Source organism: Ciconia boyciana, chromosome 2, assembly GCF_034638445.1.
Source record: "Ciconia boyciana chromosome 2, ASM3463844v1, whole genome shotgun sequence".
Classification (NCBI taxonomy): domain Eukaryota; kingdom Metazoa; phylum Chordata; class Aves; order Ciconiiformes; family Ciconiidae; genus Ciconia; species Ciconia boyciana.
The window spans coordinates 2531088-2556666 of NC_132935.1; the positions used below are offsets into that span (position 1 = coordinate 2531088).

Sequence of the window (25579 nt, forward strand, 5' to 3'; positions counted from 1 at the left end):
GTCTGACCTTCCTTATTCAATCCTGCATTCCTGGGCAATGCTTCCCTGCTCCTTCTTGGTAGTCTAACCTGGCTACCAAACATTTCCTTGTTATGTTTCAGCTCAATCAGAAGTTCCCCATTATGCTAAGACGGCCTCCTGCCATGCTTGCTTTTTTCCTTCCATTTCCTCTTCTCCAGCACAGGATGCTCCACAGAAAGAAATCACCATTACTATCCAGACTCTCTGGCCAAAGAAGTCAGGAGCTCACATCAAAGAGGGAAAAAACACAGAACTTCATGGTTTTTGCCAGAGGAGAGATCTCCAGCAAAGGCAGAGCTACTCCAGGGTGCTGTCTCGCCACCCCTTGGCTGATACATGGACTCTGCCTACTTATCAAAATACGCTGTACTCAGCCACCAAAGCAGGGGAAAACTCACTGCAAATTTAGGGAACTTGGGCTCTGGCCTGCGTCCTGCAGGATGTGGGGAAGCCCTGTGCAAACCAAGACAGATGGAGAAGGTGGGAAAACCCTGCAGTCTGTCGCTCTGTCCCCATTATGCTCCCTTCCTCTCCGCAAACACTGAGTCACTCTTGCTTTCTCACTGTGCATACACACATCCTTCTCCGCGCAGTCACTTACTCATTCCTGCTACCTCCCACAAGGGCCACTGAGTACCTCAGCATCTCTGGCAAAGGCAGAGCTCCTGGGTTTAAAGCAAATGTTAAAAGCCCCTTGAGAGCTCATTGACAACCACTAAATCAATCCTCAGGCTTCGATGGGCAGGGAGTGAGAAAAGCTCGCACTTTGGATATCTCTCAGCAATACAGCATTCACCCAGCCGCTGCCAGTGAAAAAGGTCTGCCGTGCCCCACATGCTGATGGGCTGGTGGAAGAGCTATTCGATAGCAAGCATTGATCTCCATGCTATGGAAAGGTCACTGACTCCAGAGGCTGTTGAACCACAATGAGTTCAGGGATAGAAAACACATTGGTGCACTCCTGAAACACCACTGTGTCAAGGAGCCTCTTAAAAGGAGTGGTACAAACCAAAGCTTAGAGAAACACGGTACTTAGTCATTTCACCTGTTCTGATGCTTGAATAATTCCTTTTCTCCTCAGTTTTTTTCATTTTCATGTCAGTTTTCAAGAGGGAAGATCTTTTTCTTTCAATTGCCCCTCTTTTTCCACATGGGTGGTGGAGCATGTGGCCCACACACAGATAGTGTCTCCAGCTGTGACCCAGGACAGCCACTGCCAAGACGTAACAAGGTCACTCCACTTTTATGGCCCACTGTGTCACTGACCTCTCTGTCGAGACTACTAATAAGGCCAGAGATGCACCATCTGCAGGAGAGTTTTGCAGCCATCTGTCTACTGGGAACCTGAGTGAGTCCACCAACAGGCCACCAACAGCCGTCAAACAGAAACAACGTCCAGTTTTCAATGAGACTGTGCCAAGTTGGCCGTGTCTGAAGTGATCGCTTGCATCAAAAAGTTCATGCCAATGGCTGAGTAGGTGCCACTAAGCAGCAACCATTATTTGGGGATTTTGAATGGGAAGCAGAGGGTAAATTCATTTCCTCTCTGATATGCAGCCCAAAGCTGGGATCACCTCCCTTTTACTCTGCCCCCTTTTCTTTACTGTGTTCCTTTCCCTCTTTCTCCCCTGCCCTTTCTTTCTGCTTCCCATGTATAAACAAACCCTAGCTGGGCAAAATTCTGGGAAAGTTTCCAGATTGTCAGCCTCAGTGAGCTTATTCATCAGAAGTGTTTCATACTCAAGCTGAGCCTATGTATGCATGCTCCAGATGCTTTTGTCCAGAGGTCTGAATGGGAAATTTCCCAGCCAAAGCTCCCTGAAACAGCTGAGCTCTGGTGAGTGCTCTCCACAGAAGACCAGGCAGCTAGGGCACGAGGATTTTCTCCTCTGCACACTGAGAAAGGACCACTTTGATACGGCTCCTGTATTTTAGCCACAAGAGCTGGAATAATACTGCTGATCCCACTTCTGAGCATTCCTCCAGCTGTTGTCTATCAGACTAAATAACATCTATGGAAAAACAAAGTGGGAGCCAGGAGATAATGTTGACTTGACTATGATGTTCCTGAGACCCTTAACAGGACAGCACATTCATGTCCAGCAGCTATGCCTAAAATAAAAAGGACACACAGAGTGCTCAGGGCTCAGCCATGGGAATGCTGTGAAGTTTAGAAAACATGAAATCATGATCTACAGAGAAGAAATGAAACAAACTCAGCGCACCAAAGAGAAATTCTAGAGATCGCTTGATCATGCTTTACAAATATTTACACAAAGAGACTTAGGATAGAGAGCCCTTTAATCAAGATATAGCTGGTCTCAGGATCACTTGGAAATGCATGTCCATCCTTGGCTAGCTCAGAAATGCCCATTCAAGCCTCCCATAAACACGTCCCCCCATTCAGGCTGATAATTTTGGGCATAGGCATAACGCAAAGGCTGGAATGAGAAATTAAAAAGAGCATATTTTAAACAGGGCAAGCAATTAACTTTACTGTCCTCAATAACAGTAAATATTGAGGGGCACACTCCTGGAAGAAAATATATCATGTTATTCCAAATGACTCTGGCATGGTCCAAACTGATTCAACCTCATGTCTGAACTTGGGTTTCAGATCCTGAACTTGTTTCTGATAGGAAAGAGAGGGTGAGGCTCGAACACTTGCTCTTTACTCCTCTATCCTAACTTTCCACTTGATCCTGACACCAGTGACACCAGTAAGTCACCTACCAGCGCTGCCCAGTGCTGCCCAGCCTGAGGAAAAGCAGGAGAGGACAAGGACTTGAGCAGATCCAATGATACCCCAGGCACGGAAAAACCTGAGTTCTAGATAAATGTTATTATGATCAGTCTTCAGCTCAGAGCACTTGCCATAATTAACTAGCCACTATGCACTGTCACAGTATCAACAAAAAAAGATGCATTTTTTCCTCATTTTTTGCTCTCTTGTTTTTTTCCTCTATCAAAGGGTAGAAAAAGTTATCTCAATTCACAACTCTGAACCGAGTTTACCCTTTCCTCCCTACTAAGAAGAATCACTTGACAAAATAAGAGCCTCAGACTGATCCCTCCTCCCAAAAGGGTCACCAATAATTTCCAGAGAGTATATTCTCTGTAGCCACTCAATTTCAATTTCACAGTCATTTACCTGGTTCTGATTTTCTTTGTTTTATTTAGCTTAGAGTCATGAAGCTCTCAGCATGTTTGCCATGGGTTTAGGAAAGGCATGGGTCTTTTAGTATAAACTCAGACCTTGTTCAATGCAGTATAGGGGGAGAATGCCTTGCACACCTTGGGTCCTCCAGCTTATACAGTCCACCAAAACATATCTAACAGGGTCATGGGCCAATGTGGGCCTTTGTTCAATAAAACTTGCTACGAAACCACTTCAGCTTCTATAAACGATAGAATTTAAGGTTCCACCTGACCTGTTTATAGGTGTACAGGAGCTCTCTGCAATGGGATGTACTGAAGAATCCCATATGCATCTGAAGCTAAAGGCAAAACATAGCTAAGAGGTTGGAGAGTTATTTAGACCATGCGGTTTAACATCCTTAAGCTCCTGAAAAGTGCTGTCAGTTCTTCAGGCCAGATGTTTCCATAACAGGTCGTGGATGTTTTGACGTTATCAAAGACCCAGCCGGGAACAGTTTGAAGCAATCTGCCTGCCAGGAGGCAGTGTGCGTCCACCTCTCCACGAACAAGGTTTCCTGGGGTATACGAAGGCATCTAAAACAGCACGTGTCTTTTGAAAATGGAACAATGCGACTACATGGGGTCATGGCACTAATTTCACTGTACTAATTTCTCTGGCGCTAAAAGGAATGAATAATGCCAACTAAGCCACTATGATGACTTTTTGCAGGACCCACTCATTACAAAACGGTTCTTCCTCAGACACCAGACACCCAAAGCAGGAGAGCAAAACCTCCAGGATCCATGTAGATCAAGAGACAGTTACTTTCCCCAACAAGAAGAGAAGAGAATGAAAGCCATACCTCCAAACAGAGACATAAATGATAATCAACAGCAAAAGTGTCAGCGAAGATACTCCACAGCCTACAATTAACGTGACAGAAGGGACCAGCACCTTTTCCATGTTCTGAAAGAGAGAAAGTAAGACATTAAAAAAAAGAAAAAAAAAAAAAGGAAGATGCTCAGCAAACACTACCAGCTCAATTTCATGGCAAGAACTTTCCTCCTAATTGTCGGTGTGTCAACTCACCTGACCTTCACATTGCACTGCACATACAAATAAAGAGGAAAGAAGACCAGGATCTATTTCTGGTTGACTCAGCCTTTTTTTGGACCCGATTCTGCTCCCACACACACCAGTGTTAAGCCTGGGTAACAACTCTGATATCCATGGCAAGGCAGGTGTGTAAAAGGCGTGGGTTGCAAGAGGAGGATCAGGCCCTTCATATCCAGTGTGAAACTTTGAAGATAATTAATTGAGGCAATAGCGGAAGGCAGTGCCTATGCTAGAACAATTACAAATGAGCTCTTCTGGGAATGGTGGTGATGAAGTTTGGAGGATGAAAAGAAGGTGAAAAATCTTCTACCAACTACAAACATCCATCTGGAAAAGGAGGAGATGAAGCAAGCAAAGGAAAAACAAGATGAATAGCCTCCCCAGGGACCCAGCATCCAGTCATACCATCCATCACTTCACTACTCTTACACTGCTACACAAGACATTTCTTCATATGCAGGGGTCCTTACTGGAAAATCTCGTGTGGAATGGTTCTCCATTCCTGTCTGACCACAAAAGATCTGCTGATCATCAGCTCTTGCAACATCAAGAATAAACACATGCTATAACCTCTCCTAATCTAGTTCTCTGCATCACTAGGACTAACTGTGTAACTAGCCAACATCTGGCAGACTAATATCACTAAAGTCCCCCTGTTCTCAGCTTAGAGTGAGGATCTGGATCCCACTTGTTTTTCTCTGCTGCAGGCCTTTTTTCTGGCATGTTTCTCATTTCCACATCAGTGATCTCTGCTGGCATGAAGGCAGAGAAGCAGAGACCCACCATGCAGCAGACACATGAGAACCCTCTATTTAGAGTGATTAGGCAGTATGCAGAGGTGTGGGAGCACAGTCAAGGTTGTCATTAGATTGGCGCACTACCAACACCTATCGCTACAGCCGTAGAGATGAGATCGTTTCTGACATAGCAAGGGTTTAGCATAGAGGAAAAAAAAGCAATTATGCGTGAATTTGGAAATGGAACAGGCAGTCCTCTAAGGACTTGTCTACACCATTTTGTTGGCAGGCATGAGGCTGCTCAACCTGAACCTCCAATCAGCAGGACACCACGAAGCTGAGGCTACTGCAGCTCTGTTCCAGGCTACTGAGCCTGCTGCAAAGCAAAATATATTAGGCAAGGCTCAGTGCTATGTTTATGTGGAGTTTGGCCAGCTCAACAGATGGGCAAAGCAAGCATATGTCCATTGACTCAAGGCCCACAGTCAGTACAGGTTTACTCCACAGAGCCCACCACAAAGAAGAGACAAGTAACCCCAATATATTGGGATCTGAGCTGAAGTGTCCCTGCAGCCTGAAGGGCTTGGGAAGATCCTCCTTACTTGCATATTTTGACCAAAGGCACCTCTCACATTTTGAATGTCATTGGGGGGAATTAATGAGGAACAAAACTTTCACCATACTGCTGCAGTGAACCCCACAGGAGCTATTGGGAAGGCTGGCACAAGAGCTTAAGGGATCTGAGACAAAATTTAGTGACATAATCAATGGCTTGAATGCCCAACTGGCATATATACCCAAAGGAGTACAGGTTGATTGCGGAATCTTTACTGGATGTAGACCAGCTGCAGACTGGAAGCCAAACTGCACTGCAGTGTGGTTCTACCTCTCTGTAATGGCCCCTCCCTACAGACCATATTAGCTCTGACACATCACTACACCGGCATGCCTGTACAGCTTCCCTGAGTTTGCTCTGTGAAACAGGAGGCTTGGGACTCTCCAAACCCACCGCCATAGGTACGTACAAAGGGTTTGGATGCTGAGCCTAATTCAACTTGCTGAAAATATGGAACTGGATTTCAGGCGATACCTTACTCCTTTTAACTACAAGCAATTGTGCAGAAATTGCAAGAACAACACAGCACTGAGCCTCACCAATCCATCCAGCAAGGTCCTGTATCTCCCCCACCTAGAGCTTCCCAAAACGCTCATGGAAAATGCTACAGCTCACATGTGGATTCTTCTTCTAAACTTCTATGGAGACTTGGATCACTGCAATTTTTAACATAGCTCATGTGACTGTATTCCCACCCTAAGAATTTACTCCTGACAAATATTCGTGGAAGGTTAGAAGCAGTTTTTTGGGAACTAGGTAAACAGAAAGAAATTTCAATAAAAATGTCAGCATTTTGATTCATCTTCCATCAAACAGAATTGAAATTGGACATATTCCAGGCACCGTGAGTGATGAAATACCATATCCTGCTCCTTACAAATTGAAATGTGGAAGGAACTTTCTTCTGGGAACAGAAGCCTCTGATTTAGTCAGGCACTGGGGTAGGGTATGGGAGAGAGAGATGCAATCTCTAGTATGAAGCCACAGCTTCTCACTTTGCCACCCGTGGTTTGTTTCCCCCCCTGCAGAACCCAGGTGGGCAACAGCCCTGCTCCACCTCAGAGATGTATGGTCATGATAAACGCACTGCGAAGCACAAGCCCCTCAGACATGAATTGCTCCTTGCTCACTCACTCCAAGCTCACTTCCAACCCTTTTTCTCTCCCTGTTCCCTCCTTACGGCAATATGAGTTCACATCACACAAATGGTGGCCTGGGATGAGCATTGATTGTGACATTTGATTTAAGTAGGTCTCATTTCACTGACTTTTCATGGGTAACTGGATAAAAGTGGGGGAGGAGCTCCATTAAAGCAAAAAAAGCCCAACATATAACTCACTCCTAAATCATCCAAGAAAAACTGAAGAAATGGAGTTTGGATTTTAAGAGAGAAGCAGACTATATGCCTATATCTCCAACACAGTAACCCTAACTCCCCTCCCTTCCACATCCTCTCTGACATCCCTCCACCCTCAACAACCTCACGTTCTTTCACCCCCTTCCCTATCCCCTTTCCCACATCACCCATAATCCTCTCCTAGATCCTCCATCAGCTAAGTAGAGGTTGCATGTACTGGACCATTCCTAGGTCAGATGTTTGCTCATTGGCAAGGCATTACACAAATGACAGCTGGCCAAGTGGAAGCCAGACCAGTGGGTAATAGCTGGTGTCTATCTGCAGCCCTTCCCACAAAAAAGACCCTGATCTTCACCACCTCCTTCTTTATCCTTCAGCCAAACTTTCACAAAACCCATGCCCACCGGAAGGACTCTTTCTGAGGAGATGCTATGAAGCTTATTCCTTCTTCCTACAGAGAAGGGATGGTTGGTCCAGCCCTGATGGGTTTCTGTTGGCATCATGAGGGTGGATAACTATAAAAAGCACTGGCTGCAATAAGAGCAGGAACTCGCTCCTTTGGAATTAATAAGTCCTAAAGGCTTAGGCCCATGTAGCTTAGGATTCTCCTTTCCTTCTTCACTATTAAGGTTTCTCTGTTCTCCCCATCTTCCTTCCCCCTCCCCCACTTCTTCCCTTTGGCAAATGAAGCATCATTTGTTTTATTTCTTCTGACTAATTAAACCCCCTGACAGAAGGTGGTCGGATGCTGTATGATCTGAGCCTTGCAAGAGAAATTTCCTTGGAGGAGAATGAGGGGGAAAAGCAAGGTTGGTTTAAAAAGAAATAGTGATACCAGGAGAAAAACAGCAAGGCATTCTCAAGGCAAGAGAGAAATCAGTCCTATGGGAGTTTCCCAGCACCACCTCCGAGGAGCAAACTGGTTATCTGCAACAGACAAGCTAGGAACAGGGTCTCCACCTGCTTGGACAGGAGGTGTTCCCTGATGGCCTGTCCCTCACCACCTTCCCAAGTCTGCTGATGGGTGCCATCCAGAAGCACCCTGAAACACAGATGAAGCTGTGCCTAGTTGGATCTGGAAAGAAAACCTTGGCCTGGGCCAAGCAGTAACAGAGCAGGTTGTTATGAGTTGCAAGTCCTGCGATTCTGTCACCAAGCATGACAAGGGAGGAGAGAAGCAATCAATGACATCAGCTAGGATGGAAATAATGAGAGCTAGTGCCTGGGGCTGCTTGCTGTCCTACCACCTCATCACTCTGCCTAGTAGGGCAGAAGGACACTCCTCCTTTTCTTTACAATTTCACTTTGCTTCCTTCTTCTTCTCTTCTATTTCCTTCTTTTCCTTTCTCCCTCATTTTTTCTCTCCTTTGTCTTCTTTCCTCCCTTCCTTTGGCCATTTTCCATGACATATCCTGTCTTTTCTTCTTGCTCTTAATGCATCTCTCTGGCTCTCCCCCCTTTACATTCTCTGCATTTCTCTCTTTCCTTCTCTTACTTTCTGCACAACACTGTGAAAAGCAACTTCATTCAACTCGTGCTTGTTCCATTACCCTGTTCTGGCTCCAGGGTCAAACAGGCTCCAATTAGAACAAAGTCAAAAATGGTATTTCTTAATGCCATGCAATTTGCCTGAGACCTTACAAGCAAGCTGTTCTTTCTGCTTTTTCCATCCTTGATACTGAGAAAGGCTGTGCAAAGTCTTTATAGGTACAACATCATAATAAAGTCACTGAAAAATTAAACCATTTATTTTGCTCCTAAATTAAACACAGACATATGAGTTTGGAATTTGGGGTGCTGGGCTTTGTTCGCTTTTAGAAATGTGTTTGCTATTCAGAATGGTTGCCTTGAGCTTGAATTCCTGCACATTTGAAATTTAAGACCCATTAAGCATTAAAATTTCAAAAGTACTGGTTGCAAGGGGCATCTAGAGCTTTCTAATCCAATTTACTTCTTGGAGCAAGACTATCACTAACAGCAGGTGAGGTCGACCATGGTTTGTCTAGATGAGCCTCGGAAATTCTCAAAGATGGAGAGCTCCCATCCTTCTGGTGGCCGTTCCAGGGCCACACCACTCTCCCAGTGACAGGGTTTTTCCTAAGGTCGCACATGAATCTCCCAAGCTACAGCTTGTGGCTCTTCCCCTTGTTAAATCATCAGGCACAAGCAAGAGGAGCTCGGTTTTATAATTTTTGTAATTGCCCCTCTGGTACCTGTAGGTTGTGATTATATTGCCCCTTACATTCATCTTTGCAAGACCAAGAAAGCCTTTGCAGCTCCTTCTACCTCTCTCCTCACGGCTCATGAACTCAAAGCAATGATGAGACTCACTCACTCCACCTTTCTGACAAAGAACTGGACCAGGTGGGTGTTATTTACTCCAAGAATTGTTCAGAAACCATTTTACTGTGCCACTGGCCTAAAGGCTTTTCACGATTCTTGAGAAGTTTTTTAAGCCACATTGTATTGATTTTGTTGCTGGTTGGACAACTCTTGTCAAAGCAGAGAGCTGGTTGTTAAAATTGCTGGAAAATAATGCTTTTACCAGTACTCACAAAAGTGAACAGCTTTCTACAAAAAGGGGTGTATGTCAGTGCTGTAAGAAAACAACTGAGGAGTGTTGAATAACAAAGAGGTGAACGTGCTCTTGTCATCTGCCAAAAAAATCCTGAATTTTTTTTTAATCCCCATTCGGTTAGATTCTGGGTTTCTCATTCAGACTCAGGCCCTCTCTATATACATATATAGACTGCAGTGGTATGGTATAGCACCAGCCATGTACTCTACCCCAGTACAACCACTTGACAAGAGGACAGCAGCCACCTCAAAGGGCAGCAATCCGCAGCAATATACAGTATCTTTTAGGGACTTTGGCAATGAGTGATGCTATGACACCTTCACCTGGGTGAGAACCAGGCTCTTGACACAACTCAGCTGACAAAGGTGTAGCTGATGTATGTGTCCACCTTCAGGGACTCTGCAGAACCAAGAGGAGCAAAGCATAGCATTTGCCTGCAGAAGGAGCAGATGTGAGGCAGGCACACACAGGGAGCAGACCCACTGAATAAGCAGGTGCTGTTCATACCGTACCACTCTCCTGACCATCATGCAGTGCTCAATGAAAGTTGCACTGATGTCCAGCTGTCTGGTCATGCCAGGGCATGCCAGTTGCTGAGGCCCATGGTAAAACTATAAATACAGATGGACCTGCTCAAGGGAACGCTCAGTTTCCACCTCCCAGAAGACATATTTCTTGCACTAATTGCAAGACAGGGACAGAGGAAGAGCAGGACACAAGCTCTTCCTGGTGGATCCCAAAATATGGGCAGTAGCAGGGATGTAGTGAAGGCAGGATTGGGCCACCAAAAAGCTGAAAGGAGCTTTTTGGTGGGTCAGCATTATCAGAGGGACTACGGGGTTCTCTCAACTCAAAGCAGAGGAACAGGGAAGAGGCACCAAGCCATTTTTTCATAGAATCATAGAATGGTTTGGGTTGGAAGGAACCTTTAAAGATCATCTAGTCCAATCCCCCTGCCATGGGCAGGGACATCTTTCACTAGATCAACACTTACGATGATGGGGCAGCCACAATTTCTCTGGGCAACCTGATCCTGTGTCTCACCACCCTCACTGTAAAAAATTTCTTCCTTCTATCAAATTTAAATCTACTCTCTTTCAGTTTAAAACCACTGCCCCTTGTCCTGTCACTACAGACCCTGGTGTTGTGGACCAGTCCCTGGCCAGCAGCTAAGCACCACACAGCTGCTTGCTCACTCTCGCCACAGCAGGATGGGGGGCAGAATCAGAAGGGTAACAGTCAAAAGCTTGTGAGTTGAGATAAAGAGAGTTTAATAATTAAAAAAAAAAAAAAAAAAAGGAGGGGAAAAACTAATAGAGAGCGGAAAAAAAAACCCAAATCCAAGAAAAACAAGTGATGCAAAAGAAAACAACTGCTCACCACCAACCAACTGATGCCCAGCCCGTCTCCAAGCAATGGCAGCCCCCACCAACCTCCAACCCCCCAGTTTTATTGCTGAGCATGATGTCATATGGAATGGAATATCCCTTTGGTCAGTTGGGGTCAGCTGTCCCAGCCGTGTCCCCTCCCAACTTCTTCTGCACCTCCAACCTTCTCACTGGTGGGGTGGGGTGAGGAGCAGAAAAGGCCTTCATGCTGTGTAAGCACTGTTCAGCAATAACTAAAACATCCCTGTGTTATCAACACTGTTTCCAGCACAAATCCAAAACACAGCACCATACAAGCTACTATGGAGAAATTTAACTCTATCCCAAACAAAACCTGCTAAAAAGTCTTTCTCCATCTTTCTTATAACACTTTATATATTGAAAGGCCACAATAAAGTCTCCCCAGAGCCTTCTCTTCTCCATTTTCTAACCTCTGAGGACGACTTTGTGATCTCTGCATGAAGATCGCTTAGTGGCATCATTAAAAAATAATCTCTTCACAACTTCTTTCTGGAACAACCCAACATCCTTCCCAGGCCATGTCATTGCAAGACAAGTCCAGAGGATTACTACCTCCTTTTGCTTCCTTCGTATCATAACTACAGGCTTCTCATGTCAAAGCTAATAGTCAGCCATTATCAGGAACACGTTTGTGGAGCTGAGGGCCCCTTTTATGTAATTTGGCCGGTCTAACAGGCAATTCCGTGTAATTATAGTACACAAAAATCACCCAGAGAGACATCTTAATGTGCTACTATTTATTAACAATTGCTAACTCTTCACTCGGTATTAAGTCTGTTCTCAAGATACAACATGGCAATCTGCGTTTAGTAAACAGCCTTGATGAAGCTCTCAGGGCAGAGGAGTGGTCACGCAGCCACTCGTTAATATGAACTGTCAGGATAATTTCCTTCAGGCTGGTGGGGAATTACAGGAGTTAACAGTATGCGCTATCTACCTGCCAGTCGCCAACACCACAGTCAGCTTGCTGCGGCTCTTTGAACTACCAGACTGCACTCTCAGTGCCTCAGTTTCCAGTCCTGATATCAAGGAGGGCTGGATCAGGCTCATATTAACTCTAAGGACCACTATCCTCCTGCCCAGCCAGCTGTTACCAAATATTTTCACTAAACAGCCCACTGTCATTATCTAAAATACATTATGCTTTATTCCCTTCCCGCCCCTTTCCCATTGCACTTCGCCTGGCCAAGCTACTGAAATCACTGTTTAACCGGGCTCTGATGAGTAGCTGTGGGCCACTTTGCATCCCTCTGCGAGCTACAGTTTGGGAACCAGAGTGCCGAGCAATGGGACCACAAGCGAGGAGAGGGGGGGTCTATTCCCAGCTTGCCCGCAGGTCAACTGTGTATGCGTGGCTCCATCATTTAAGCCAATCTTTTCAAAGTCCTCTCAACCTATCTGCTTTAGATTGTAAACACTGGTCTTAACTTCTTGGGGGCCTATTTTGACCCCCTGGAAATGGAAGAGAATAATACTGCTCTCCATCTCTCTTCCAAAACTCAATTCAGCTTAGCTTTCTGATATGTGTAAATGCCTTAGGGGGTTCCTAGGGCTACGTAAGGTCAATCAAGCGCCAGCATCTCATTCTCTGCTGTGCAATATTAACATGGGGAGGTATGGAGGAGAGAGAGGAGAGAGCTTTTGGCTTAAATGTTTGTGAGCTGGCCAGATGAATTGCCTGATTTTTACATCTTTGCTTTTCATGCATATCGTAAGACTTGCTCTGTTTCAGCCTTTCCCTTTAAAGCATGTTGAAGAGAAAATAGAATCATTTTCCACATAAAGTTGGTAATAATCAAAATGACCTATTCCTCTATGGGTATGTGCTCTTTCCTTCTGAGACGACAGAGGAAGAAGTGAACTTTAATCAGATTGTGCAGTACCACTGTCACAGGCACCGTGGTAAGCAGCAAACCTCTATCTCGCTATGTCAGTCCTAGAAAAAAAAATGGTCCAGGACCCACTCCATTGCCCTGAGATGAAGTGATATAGTATAGATAATATTTGTACAAACTCGTTGTTCAAAACAGAGGGGTCTTGTCCATACTGCCTAGTGGAAAATTCATGGACCATGCCATCCCCTGGACCACAGGTGTATCTTGCTAGTTGGCACAAGCCAAGACACAGCTGGGGAGCATTATAACAATTATAACAGTAGGGACAATTACAGGACAGTGCTAAAGCCTTTGACATGGAATTTATTATTATTAATAATATTATTATTACTATTACTAGCATTATTTTACAGTATGGACATATGCTCTTACTACATTAAAAATGAGCCTTCTTTACTGCTCCTTTCTGCTTGGGATTGTCCCTTCCCTGTACTATACAAAGGATAATAATTTCAAAGCCGGTAACTGATTTGCAATCTGGTCCTTACATTACTCATCTTGCCCTGGTTTCACAAGCGTGCCCTCATCTCTAGTAACTTTGCAGCAGCAGTGCTGAGCACCTTGCAGGGAAATGTGGTGAGATTTACACACAGTTAAAACAGAATAACTCAATGGCAGACTGGGAATGGAAAATGAGGGTGGAATCCAGACTGTGTTTATCCTGATTTAAGCAGTGTTTTGGTTCCATGCCAGGCGACAGCATTTCACCAAATTATTCCAAAACAGCCCGCTGTTTGTTTTACTTTATCAATGTCATGCTGATGAGTGATGCCAGACCAGCAGCTCTCCCCACAGCATGAGCAACACTTGCCTCCCCTGTGCCCGCACATCCTGCCCTTGGGAAAGACCCGACTGAGGAGTGAGGGAACACCTGAGGCCATGGTGTCTGGAGGAAGACTTCTGCCAAAGATGCTCATATCACCCTGCTGCCTACCACCATGGAGAACAAACGCCTGTCTTCCCTTTCCCCTTCTAACATCCTTGCCTGTTGAAGACCAGTCCTTAAAAAAAAGGTTCATCCAAAGCACAAGCTGTGAACACTTGTGCAAAGACTGCACAAGCCATCCCTAAAACACCTCTTAAACCCTGCCTTTGTTCAGTCCCTTTGCAGATGTGATCCTCTCCTGTAGGACCCAGGCAGAGCTTCCCATCTCTCACTGTTCACCCACTGAAGATCCCCATACTGGCAATGGTTCCTGACCCGAACTAGGGCTGAACCAACAGCCTTCAGGTAAAAGATGTCTCCAGCTCATTATCAGTCCTCAGAGTCTTTCAGGGGCTCACTGGCTAGAGCTCGCCTCTGAAAAGGAGACAAAGGCATTTCAGCCATTTAGCAGATGATCTGTACACTCTTATGATGATAACGACAGCTTTATTCCCATTGCAATCTGAAGAGCTCATGGGATCCAGCAGGTTTCTGCCCACCTAGTGCAATACACAACTGGTTACTGGGGAGTTACTGGTGCTAATTCCCTCTACATGGAACAGTGATCTCAAAGCAGCACTCAAGGAATCAGCTTCTGGCCCCGATGCCCATCTCATTCACAGCTGAGTGACTGGGAAACAAAATTGTAACAGCCCCTGGATTTACAACTGTACCAAGCTAATATAAACAAGATCAAAACTGGCCCCAGTAGTAGGGTATTCCCCATCTGGGGAACGGCTGACATGATTGCCATGTTTAAAAGAGCAAAAAAGAACAATTTGTCATGAAAAATGAAAGCGTTGTCTTGCTTGTGGGAAAACAGCAGAGTCGTTTTGCTTTCACAGATTTATTGAATATATTCTGTATATTCTTTTGGTTAGTAGGGCAGGTAGCTAGTGAGCACTCCAGCTGCAGACTTAGATTTGACTGACCATTATCACGCACAGCATCATCCCAGTTTCCCGATTAGACAGTCCTAACATTTAGAGGGAAGTTTCAAGCTCAAATATTCATAATTACAAGTCTGACATTTGTTTTCCATGCATATTGCCTGGTTTTGCTTAAAGATTGCCATTACTGCCAAAATCTTGCCAGTAGATTTGTCCATTCAGCTATTCATAGATAGCAAAAGTATGAAGAGCACAAGCCTTTCAGAAACTGATTCAATTTTGGTTTAAATGAGTAGACATTAGTTGTAAAAAAATAATAGTGACTTAATTTCTATGTCTCGCTTCATGGCAATTCAACGGCAACCTTAGCCTTTAGGCAGGGCACAAGAGGGCTCAGTGGTGAAGCAGCTTGCCAAAATTACCTAAAAAGGGCTTTTCCAGGCCAAAGTACTACGGAGATGGGTGCAGAACAATGTAAAAAAGACAAGCAACGCTCAACAGTTCGACTGACTCTTCAAACACGTGCTGAGACCTTGAAGTTGTTTGAAAAGGAAGATAATCTCATTTAGCACTAATGCACTGACTCCCACCCCTGATAAGCCCATGAAACCCAGCCTCCATCACCCACTTGTTACCATTTTCAAAGAAGCACCTTTGTGATGTCTCCCATGCCGTCCTCTGCCTCAGGAGAAGCTCCCCAAAAAACACCTAGAAAGCTATCCAGTGCTCTTGCTTTAAACCTCCTCTGTAAAACCTTGCTTGGTGCAATGCCTACAAAACAATCCTGACAACGGCAGATGTGCCACGACTTACTGCGGATCGTGATGACTAATGCCCTGGCACTGCTTACATGTGCCCCCACACCCGCCCGTATCCAAGCATCCTTGTATTTCAGCTGGAAATTTCAGCTGTATTTCACCTATTTTGGGTCAGGGTGGCTTAGTGGTTTGTTCAGCACTGAGCAGGTTGCTGAAGTCGTGCTCCATAGCTAAGCCTCCCAGGTGATGCGGTGGTCCAAATAACACATGATAAATATAAAATAACAGTGGATCAACAGCTACAGCTGGATATGGAAAGCAGGCAAGGTGGTCTCTCCAATTGTGGACAGCCCCTGTGATTTTTCCAAATACATGCCCTAACCCACTAGAGCTTCCCCATCTGCCTCCATCCTGCTCCTCCACCTCCCAGCAATGTGCCACATCTCTGCTACGCTTCTCTCTTTTACATAGCAAGAAGCAGCCACGAAGGTGATCTGGTTTACAGAATTACAGGCAAGAGGGCAGGAAAAGACATGACAAGCTCAGCTCACCCATTCACCTGCCTCAAAGCTGTCTAAACCACCCCCAGCCTGTTCAAGAAAACCTTTGCTGATGGAGGCTAGGCTCTCAGTACTTGACTATCCCTGCAGCCAGAACATTTTCCCTTGTGCCTAAATTAAATCTCTCTCACTGCAATTTGAGTCCAATCCCCAGCAGACACAGAAAGCAGATTACTCCCTTTCCACAGCTACCTTCTACCCATTTGATGACTATTATCCTCTTTCCCCTCAATCTTTTCTCCTTGAGAAAAGAGTCAAACCATCTCACAGAGCTCACCTCCGCTCACCATCAGTGTGGAGGTACCACGCCAAACATGTCTGACGCATCATCCTCTCCCACGCAAATACTCACACACTCCCACACTCACGTACCGTACCAGTCATCCTGCTTGAACACAGAGTAGAGCATCCCGGAGAGGTACCGCTCACCCTCTTCGTTCACATTTCTGGCCCTCGATGGCTCAAATCTGCATGCACTGAGTCTGAGAGCTGCTTTCCGAGCCTTAGGAAAGGGGAAAGTGGGAATCGGGAAGACCCTGGTGTCCTGGCTTAAATCCACACCTCCTTTAACAGAGAAGTAAGCTGTGGCTGGGTAATAGGGCAGCTGTCACACTTGCTAAGCTGCCTTCGTGGCAACAAGCCATTAAGCACTGCAGCTCAAAATAAGCACCAAACCGCTCAGGAACGCCTGGACACGCACTATCCTAGACGCGCACAGTGAGTCTTTAATTTCAGCTGAAAGCACGAGACTAACCTCAGCCCTGGTCTGCTCCTGGGGTCACTTGGTTAATGCCAGTGCTGCTCTTGCCTTTACACCAAAGGGTGAATTTGGCTCAGTATTACTCATGCTGAAGCACTGAATCCCATAACAGTTTTAAGCTCCCAGCCACTTGATCATGTTCCTCTCCCACGTCCCCTTCAGATGAAGAGATACAGGGTGATGCAGCATTTGCCTGCAGAAGAGTCACTGCCAGGGCTGTGCGGAGCTCGCTGGCTTCGGCTCGCGGGGGAAGAGCTGCAGACCCACGCTGCTGCAATCCCACTGCCTGGAGTTTTGTCGTGAGTTAAAGACCTGAGTGAATCCACAAGCACAGAGCAGAAACTAAGTGGAGGAAGGCTGTCAGCTGTGAATATCTACTGAACTACCCGCTGGATCAACAGACAGCTGAATCCGCAGACAGCCGTGAAGGAGGTGGGATGCTGGATGACTGCTTATTATGCTGAGCCAATTCCTCCTATTATTACCTTGTGTGCTACCTGTCTTTTTTTAATATATTCAAGTGTTGTCTCTCCTAGAAGCACAGAACTGAAAGGGATTTCCTATCACCCTCATCTCTGATTCCTTTCCTATATATGTTCAAACACCAATCACTTATTTGCTGATGGGATCCCTTCTTAGAAATCTGTGTACAGCATATAGCAATGGCAATCTCCATTCACATGTCCCACCATCTCCTCTGCTCCCTGGCACCTGGAGCACATCACAAGCTCTATCAGTAACCCCCTTCCTCTAAAAACCCAACATAAATCATCCATACATTGACTCCAGGTCCTCTCCAAACTCAAATAAGATTTAGCCCAAATTCACTCTGCAATGCATACTGACAGACTTCACGTCAGTGATGACAAAGCAAATGGTTAAAAGCAGGTGACTTCCAGCAAAGTGACAATGTAGGATCACAATTCAGCCCCCTCTGCTAAGAGGCCACGTTTGAAAAACAATGCAATTCTTTTAAGAGGGAGCTGGACTGTGGGTTGGCCCATTTGGCCATCTAAGGGCATCAGACATCCTCTTTACTTCCTAATCATATTATGAGAGAGAGTGGGAGGGGAAAACTAGCTGCCCAGCTGACTCGTACTCTATCTTCTCCATGCTATCAACGCCTGCTGAAATTCAGGGGGACTATACTGGGTTTGGTGAAAAGAGCATCCCTGCTGAGCACAGGAAAGACAAGCTTGTGATTTGCAGAATCACAGCCTGCTCCTACGGGCTGCCACAGACCTTAGGGAAAGGTACCCCTGAGAAAACACAGCAGCTGCTCCTGCTGTGGAGCAGGAGATGGGCAAACCCCAGAAATCCCCAGCAGCACTTACACCATAACCTTTCCCAATCTCAGCACAAAGCTCTCCTGAGATGGGCAGGAGTCCAGCTGGAAGTGTCCCTTTGTCACTCCCACTTTGGCCTCTCCATAGCCGGGGAGAGTCCAGCAGTAAGAGCACAAATCCCCAGGAAATTTTAGGAAACGTTTCCAGTTCGAGGGCTCCACAGCAAGAGGCACAATCAGCTCCCGAGAGACACTCTACGTGCAGCAGCATCCCAGAGAGGACAGGGTGACTGCAGGAAGAAGTGCCAACGGCACAAGCATGGGAGGCTTGCAGAGGATTTGGACCTCAAAAGCCTAAATGTTTGCAGCTCAGCAATGTTCTCCCTGGCACGGCTCTTGCTAACCGAGCAAACGGAGGCTCCTAATGCTCTGTCAGGGAAATGACAGCACTTGGTGCTTTCTGTAGCACCCTTCAGGCTTGGGGCACTGTACAAATATGGATGCACACAGCCTGGGATGTCACCTGCAAGGGTGCTGCAGCTGGAGAAATGGAAGAAGAAAACAATGAAGTGATTAGCCCAAGGTCACAATTTCACTTACAGGCACAGAAAAAGCTCTTAGTCCTGTAGCTTAGCCAATACACCCAGAGACACCAGTCTAATAAACTCTTCCCTAGACTCCCTGTACAAACTGGCAGTAGTTTGATGCCTTAAGACTTCGAGCTGGGCAAAACTGAGAACTTCCCTTCAACAGAAAAGTCCAACTTTTGAATCAAAGAGTTAATATTGCAGGAGAAGCAGCATCATTATTAAGGTAACCTGAAAACTACTGTAAATGTGAGAACTGGCTGTTCTCAAGGTATGCAAAAGGCTTTGTTCTTATCCAGACTCCAAATCTCACGTGATAAACGATGGTAGAATATAAATGTTAAAATGTTCATCTCCAAATAAAGTGCTCAGGCCTTATCTAAGTGAAACACTGCTATAATTTTCTATCAAAATGTTGTCAGAACTGCTACACCCTTACAAAATATTTTAATTCATTAACATCAACATTTTTCCAGGGAAAAGCATGCTGCTGGAAAACCTGGATCTACTCCCTGTGCAAGTGAGGCCCTACAGAGTTTTAGGACTTTAAAATAACCCACCTTGTGTCTGCACACTCCCTGAAGTACACTCCCATAGCACAGGGCAATCTTTTCAGAGGGAAGATCTTCAAGATATAGCAAGATCACACCAGACCTGCATGTTGGTTCCCTTCCCACAGCCTGCTCAGCCAAAATGTACACTGAAAGTCTACTCTCCATGCTTCATTATTTCGCCAGGGTAAAAAGGATTTCTTCTCCTCTGTTGCACACACAACGTTGGGATGTTTTCAGGAAAAGAAAGTAAACGTGAGTTGAGAGAGGAGCTCAGAAGCTGTTGTCCCTTTGGGTAGGAAGCATACCACGAAAGGTGCCTTGCATTCATGCAAACTGGAGATAACAACGAACAAAGCCTCTTGCAACATCCTGGGATATCATAGGGTCAGGGCTGCTCACTTCGTACACTCATCTGCCTTGCCAGCACACTTCCAAGGTGGCTCTGTAGTTTGGTCTGCTACAATACACTCCACAAAAATACACAGGTGCTGCACAACCCTTCCAGCTAATCATTTGCCTGTCAGTAAACACCATCGTGGAGATAAAATGTTCAAAAAATTCAGCACAGACACAACAAACTGAGAATCCATACAAGTTCTTGCCACCAGCACCTTTCAACCTTCGCTAACACTAGAAATGAGAGCAGAGCTCAGATGCCCAGTTCTGATCAGCCTTGTCTCTGCAGATGGGGCTAGTAAGGAGGAGGAGAGAGAGCAGAGATATATTTGTACAGTCTTACTACGGTTGTAAGTGCTGCAGGAACCAATCTTTAAAGCTTGATTGACTTTATAAAAGCCTATCATGAGCTGGTAGGCAGAAGAGACAACACGAGCCAAACTCAAACAAGACAATCAAAGAGTGGAAGGCTCTCCTGTGCATCCTCAGGCTCCCGCTCTCTTTCCTTCCCATCTAGACGAAATTGCCAAGACTGGCAAGAAATATTGAAAAAACACCACCATGAGACTCTTAATCAGCCTGACCGCAGTTTGCAAATGTATAGTTCAAACACTTGGCTCTGCAATTTCCTTTTGCTCTTATTCTCTATTAGCATTGCTATTATGCAGGTGTATCGTCACAGCATGTCAATACCGTTGCCCTACCAAGCTAGTCATGGCAAAAAAAACAAAATGAAAAGACAGCCCCAAAAAGCTTGTCTATGTTCCTTAATTTAAGAGGTTTTAATCTTTCATGATGGTCAAACAGCAATCCTGCTGAACCAGTGTGAGAGGTTGCCTCTGTCTAGTCGAAATAGCAGGGTCCAAGGGAAACCGGGCCAGAGAAAGAGTTAAATTTGAACTCCAGCTTTTGAGCTGGATCTGAACAGCTCCATCACGGTTTAGGGATGCCTGTCTCCAAAACTGATTCAAAACACAGCACTTTCAGCCCCTAGCTGCATTGAAATCAAGGAAAACTGCTTCTTTTCCCTGCCGCATGAGCAACTCTCAGGGCCCAGCCCAGGGAAACTCTGTCCTTGGCAAGTCCAAATTGGCTACCTGGGCAGCAACGCTCATTCCCCACAAGCCTTTCCTGGTCCTTTTTCACTGCAAAGAAGCTGTGCCCATACCAGGGTTACAAATATTTCAAACTGCCAGGGCCAAAGACTCCAGAAGGGAGATTTATAGCAATAAATAATATTAATGACACAGGCGGACGGAGCTTCTTGTCCTGAGAGCTCCAAAGGCACATGAAAAACTGCACCATAAATGTCACCACCGCAGACACCAACGATGACGAGATGCCACCTCTGGGGAAGGGAGGCAGCGTGGGCTTGCTCAGAATGGCACTCAGTCAGGAAACGAAGGGTGCTACCACAAGGACCTGGGTGACCAATGCTCCACAGCATCAACAAACCCTGGGCTTTGCTTAGTGGAGGGACTCAGGAGCTAGCCAGGCCCCAGCTTTCCTCCCAGCATGGTCAAAGGACTCATCCTGATGCTCATGAGTTGACTTCCAGCTGGGAAAAAATAAGTTGTGAAAATGTAACCCAACCAGCAGCCAGCAGAGTTGGAAAGAGGACGAAGGAAGCAGTTTTAGGCCTAAACCCCAAAGGACCAGCTGAGAGGTTAGTTGCAGATATAATAAAACATGCCTGGGGGAAGGAAGCTGCATCCTCCTGCAGCCAAGCCCACTCTCAGATGCAAAAATACTTGAACTGATGATAAAGGGCTTACACCAACCCTGTGTTACACAGATAACACTCCAAACACCTAGAGCTGAGGGAGTCACAGTATCTGGCCACTTCAAATTAACCACTTTTTTCCCTAGCTGTTTAGTTAAATAATACCAAGCACCGTGTGAACATAAAGACTTAGCCCTCCGTTAGAGAAACTTCTGCTTTAGCCAAGCCAAAGACTCCTTTCTTCCCACACTGCCTGGTCCTTCACCAGCAGCTCAGCTGTGCACCTGGGCTGGCTTCGTTTCAGGCTTTGCCTTAGAAGTATTCCTGCAGCAGAAATCACAGTTTATTTTCTCCAACATTGCAACCTCCCTAAACTTTGTCAGGACTGGGTTGCTTGCAATGACAGCATGGAGTCCTTCCCGTATGGGACAAGGCTCACTGGTGGTCATCACAACCTCTGGAGCCAGACACTTAAGCTGCTGTAGCTTGGGCTGAAGGGTGAAGCCTTGCTGCTAGCAGGACACAGCCCTGCAGGCTCACAGGGCAGGTACAGAGCAGCAGGGTACAGAGCTGCAGGAGATGGGTCCTGGCCGGCTCACCTGAGCTCAGCCTGGCCACCTCAGGAAGGCTGGGCACCACTCCTGGAGAGCACTGGCTCAGCAGAGTACCTCCCTGCCTGCTGAGTTTCATGCAGATCCCAGCCTTCCCGGTGGGAAGACAGGGAAACAACGACCCGTGGAAGATGTATGCAGGGATGCCAGCATCAATGCAACCAGCTCCTTCCAGGTCCCTTCCAAGCGGGAACCCAGTCCCAGTCCTACCTCCAAGCATCCTTCAACCAGTGCATCTCTGCCGAGACCAAAAGCTTGGTGCCTCTCTCAAGAGGACCCCGAGAGCAGTTCTACCCGATGCCCCAAAGCCCATTTCACAATGCTGTAGTGGCTGGGCCTGCACGGGGCCCGGGCAAACACAACCAACACTGTGTCTTTAAAACCACTTCAGTGCAGATGTTGTTTCCATGGTAACTAGTGGACCAAATACATTAGTGTTTCTAATAATAAACCAAACCTTCATCTTGGAAAATGTGATCCCCCCACCCCCCTTTACCACCATCACCCTTCCTTTCTTCCTTTCCCCTCCCCTTTCGCTGAATTAAGCCAGCATTTAACAAGCAAGGCATAATTAGTAAATAATTGCAAAGGCCCAGTAACTCCCAGTGCCCAGGCAGATGGAGAAGCGCTAGGTGGAGGGGGGGGTGCGCTTTGCTCTGTGAACCTGGGAACTGTCCAAAAAGGAATGAACTACTTAAAAAAGAAAAGAAAAAAAAATAAATTAAAAAGCACAAGGTGGAAGAGAGGAGCCTGCAAAGCCCCTTTTGGCCACCCTGGTGTCGCCTTTGGTGCCCTGGCACCCGCCTCACTCTCTCACTCAAGGTGCAGCTGCCCGGCGATAATTTCTAGGAATCTCGCACTTTTTTCTGGAGGCTCCATCCGAGACGCGGCACCGGCTTCGTGTCACCGACAGCGGCCGAAACTTCGCAACTCTTCCCCTCCACGGTCCCCTATTCTGGAGTGGGGGGACCCCTCGCCCCAAAAAGTGTGGGGTAGCGAGAAGGACCCCGAAGCAGGGAGAGGGACACGACCGAGCTGAGGAGCCGTGGAAGGGATGGAGGCAGCGCAGGGCGATTCTCGCCCAAAATAAGACACGTGCGAAGATTTCGTGCGTGGGGAGCCCACGGGAGTGAACACACCCGGCGGGGCTGGCCACCCCCCACGTTTAGCGGTATTCATATTCAAACGCAGAGCGGAGGGATGGAGGGACGGGAGGAAGGGGGGGGAAGCAGTGCAGCAGCAGCCCCAATATGTGTGTGTGTCCCCCAAAGCTGCGGTCAGGGTCGCGGGGGAAGGGGAGAGGAAGGGCGGCGGTGAAGGGGGAGGGTGATGCAAAGCCTCACGCTGTGTCGCTACGGTCCCGGCGACACCGGACTGCAGCAGGGCTCGGGGCTGTCCCCGGCGCCCCTTCGCGCAGGTACGCGGTAGCCGAAAGCCGCACGCCGAGGGATGCTCCGCTCCGTTCCCGGTCGCGTCCCCTTCCCTCCCTCTTTATTTTCCTCTGTCCCCCGTGTGTCCCCCCCTCCTCCTTCTCCCCTCTGCTCCTCCCTCCGCGGCGCTGCCGGCGGGACTCACCATGTCGGGGCTGAGCTGGGCTAAGATGGCGAAGGCGGAGAGCCGGTCACACAGGCACTTAGTCCGGGAGGCGTCGAGCGGGACCGTTCGGCAGCCGCGCCAGGACCAGGCGCCGGGCGGGGAGGCGGAGGCGGAGGCTCTGCTGGAGGGAGGGACGGGGCGGCGGAGCGGGGAGAGAGGGAGAGCGGCCGTCAGGGCGGGCGGGGAGCGGGCACCGCGCCCCCCGCCGCCTTCCCCCCACCCCGCCGGTCACCCCCCCACCATCCCCATCCCACCGCCACCCCCGCCCCCGGAGCTGGATCTCCTAGTCCTGGTCCTTGTCCGCCCCCGGGTCCCTCGCCCCGCTCTGACCCCTCCATTGCCCCTCACCCGTGTAGAGGTCCCCCTCCACCCCCGGGATGCCCTGCCTCACTTTGCCCCTATACACCTCCCTAACCCTATAGCCCACATATCCCATGTATGCACGCATAACCGTACAGTCTTACCCCACACACCCACTATGTGGATGCATAACCCTATAGCCCTGTGACACACACCCCATATAAGGATGCATAACCCTATAGCCCTGTGACACACACCCCATATAAGGATGCATAACCCTATAGCCCTGTCCCACGTATCTCATATACACCTCCTTAACCCCATAGTCCTGCCCCATTTATCCCATATGTAGATGCATAACCTTATGGCCTTGTCCCACACACCCACTGTGTGGATACATAACCCTATAGCCCTGTGACACACACCCCATATATGGATAAATAATCCTATAGCCCTGTCCCACACAACCCAAATACACCTCCCTATGCCCATAGCTCTGTCCACATATCCCGTATATGGATGCATAACCCTATAGACCTGTTCCACAGACCTGATATACACCTTGCTCCCCCCATAGCCCCATCCCTCACCCCATATATACCCCTCCGCACCCCTGCCCCACACCCCATATAGACGTGTGTGCTCCCCCCCATGTAGACCTCCTCCAGCCACATGATCCCCACAGGGGAGTGCACCCCAACCCTCCCCCACACCAATTACCTCAACACATGACTCCACCCCTCCCTCACCCCTTCCCCACCCCCTCCACTACCACCTCCAATTACTCCACAGGTGTCAGCCCCTCCTCCTCCCCACCCCCTCAGCTGTCCCCCCTCCCCTCTTCCCTTCCCCCCAGCTTTCTGGGGCCAGGGTCTCCATAGGCCATGACAGGATCCCCTCCTCAGACCTCCCCTACACCCCCAGAGCTCCAGGCAGGACAGGAATGCCCCTGCCTCATGGCCAGAGGAACCTCAAGAGATCGAAGGGACGGTGTCCTTGCTTTCTCATGGCATCCTTTCAGGCTGGAGAAGAGCAGCAGAATGGGAAAGGGGTCGTAGGTGGGAAAGGCTCCCTGTGAAGTTGGCCACTGTCCCGCAGATGGGATGGTTTCATCGGGAAAAGTTATTGCAGCCCCATCTCCACATGAGCACTAAGGGCTAAGCCAGGGAAAAGGGGAATCTCATGCTCTGCCTCACGTGCCAAGGTACAGTCATCACCCAAAAAGTACAGTCATTTTCCGCCCATTGCTTCTGAGTCTTGCCCAGACCACTCTCCTGAAAAGTGGTCATGTACGGGGTGCAAATGCAGAGAGTAAGTGCAGAAATGCTATGGATGGGGTGAAGGTCAGGATCCATGCGGATAACCTGGGTTTCACGGGAGCCTGGGACAGGATATGAAGGCAGAGCAAAAGGGCTATATGCCTTCACTGGAGGAACATGGGTGTAAGGTGTCCCCTCTCCACATCTGACCATCCTCAGAGGAGAGGACCTAGACACGAATGCCAGTAGCAAGCTCAAGGCAGCTCCAGATGGAGCCAAGCTGCTCAGCAGCCTTAGGTGTATCACAGATGGCCTGGACTTCTCCGTACTGCTGATTCCAGCAGACCTGCCTTGAGTTGCAGAGAAGTTTTTTGCAGGTCTCGACTCCATGCACACACTGACATGTTCCTCATGCAATGAGGCAGAACCTCCTTCCACCTCCCTAACCACTCTGCAAGAAAACGGAAAGAATGGGCTGGGTACCAGCAGGGTAACAGAGCATCAACA

General features: G+C 47.6%; 1 protein-coding gene across 1 annotated transcript in view; it reads right to left on the bottom strand.

Annotated features, from left to right (window-relative positions):
• The window catches only part of ADGRB1 (adhesion G protein-coupled receptor B1), a 278797-nt gene that overhangs the window by 62766 nt on the left and 190452 nt on the right, over nucleotides 1-25579 (bottom strand). The window contains exons 18-19 of the mRNA XM_072851811.1: nucleotides 23493-23634; nucleotides 4023-4126 (exon numbers count right to left, since the gene is read on the bottom strand). Of these exons, the coding sequence (XP_072707912.1) occupies nucleotides 4023-4126; nucleotides 23493-23634 (246 nt within the window). The remainder of the gene's footprint in view (nucleotides 1-4022; nucleotides 4127-23492; nucleotides 23635-25579) is intronic.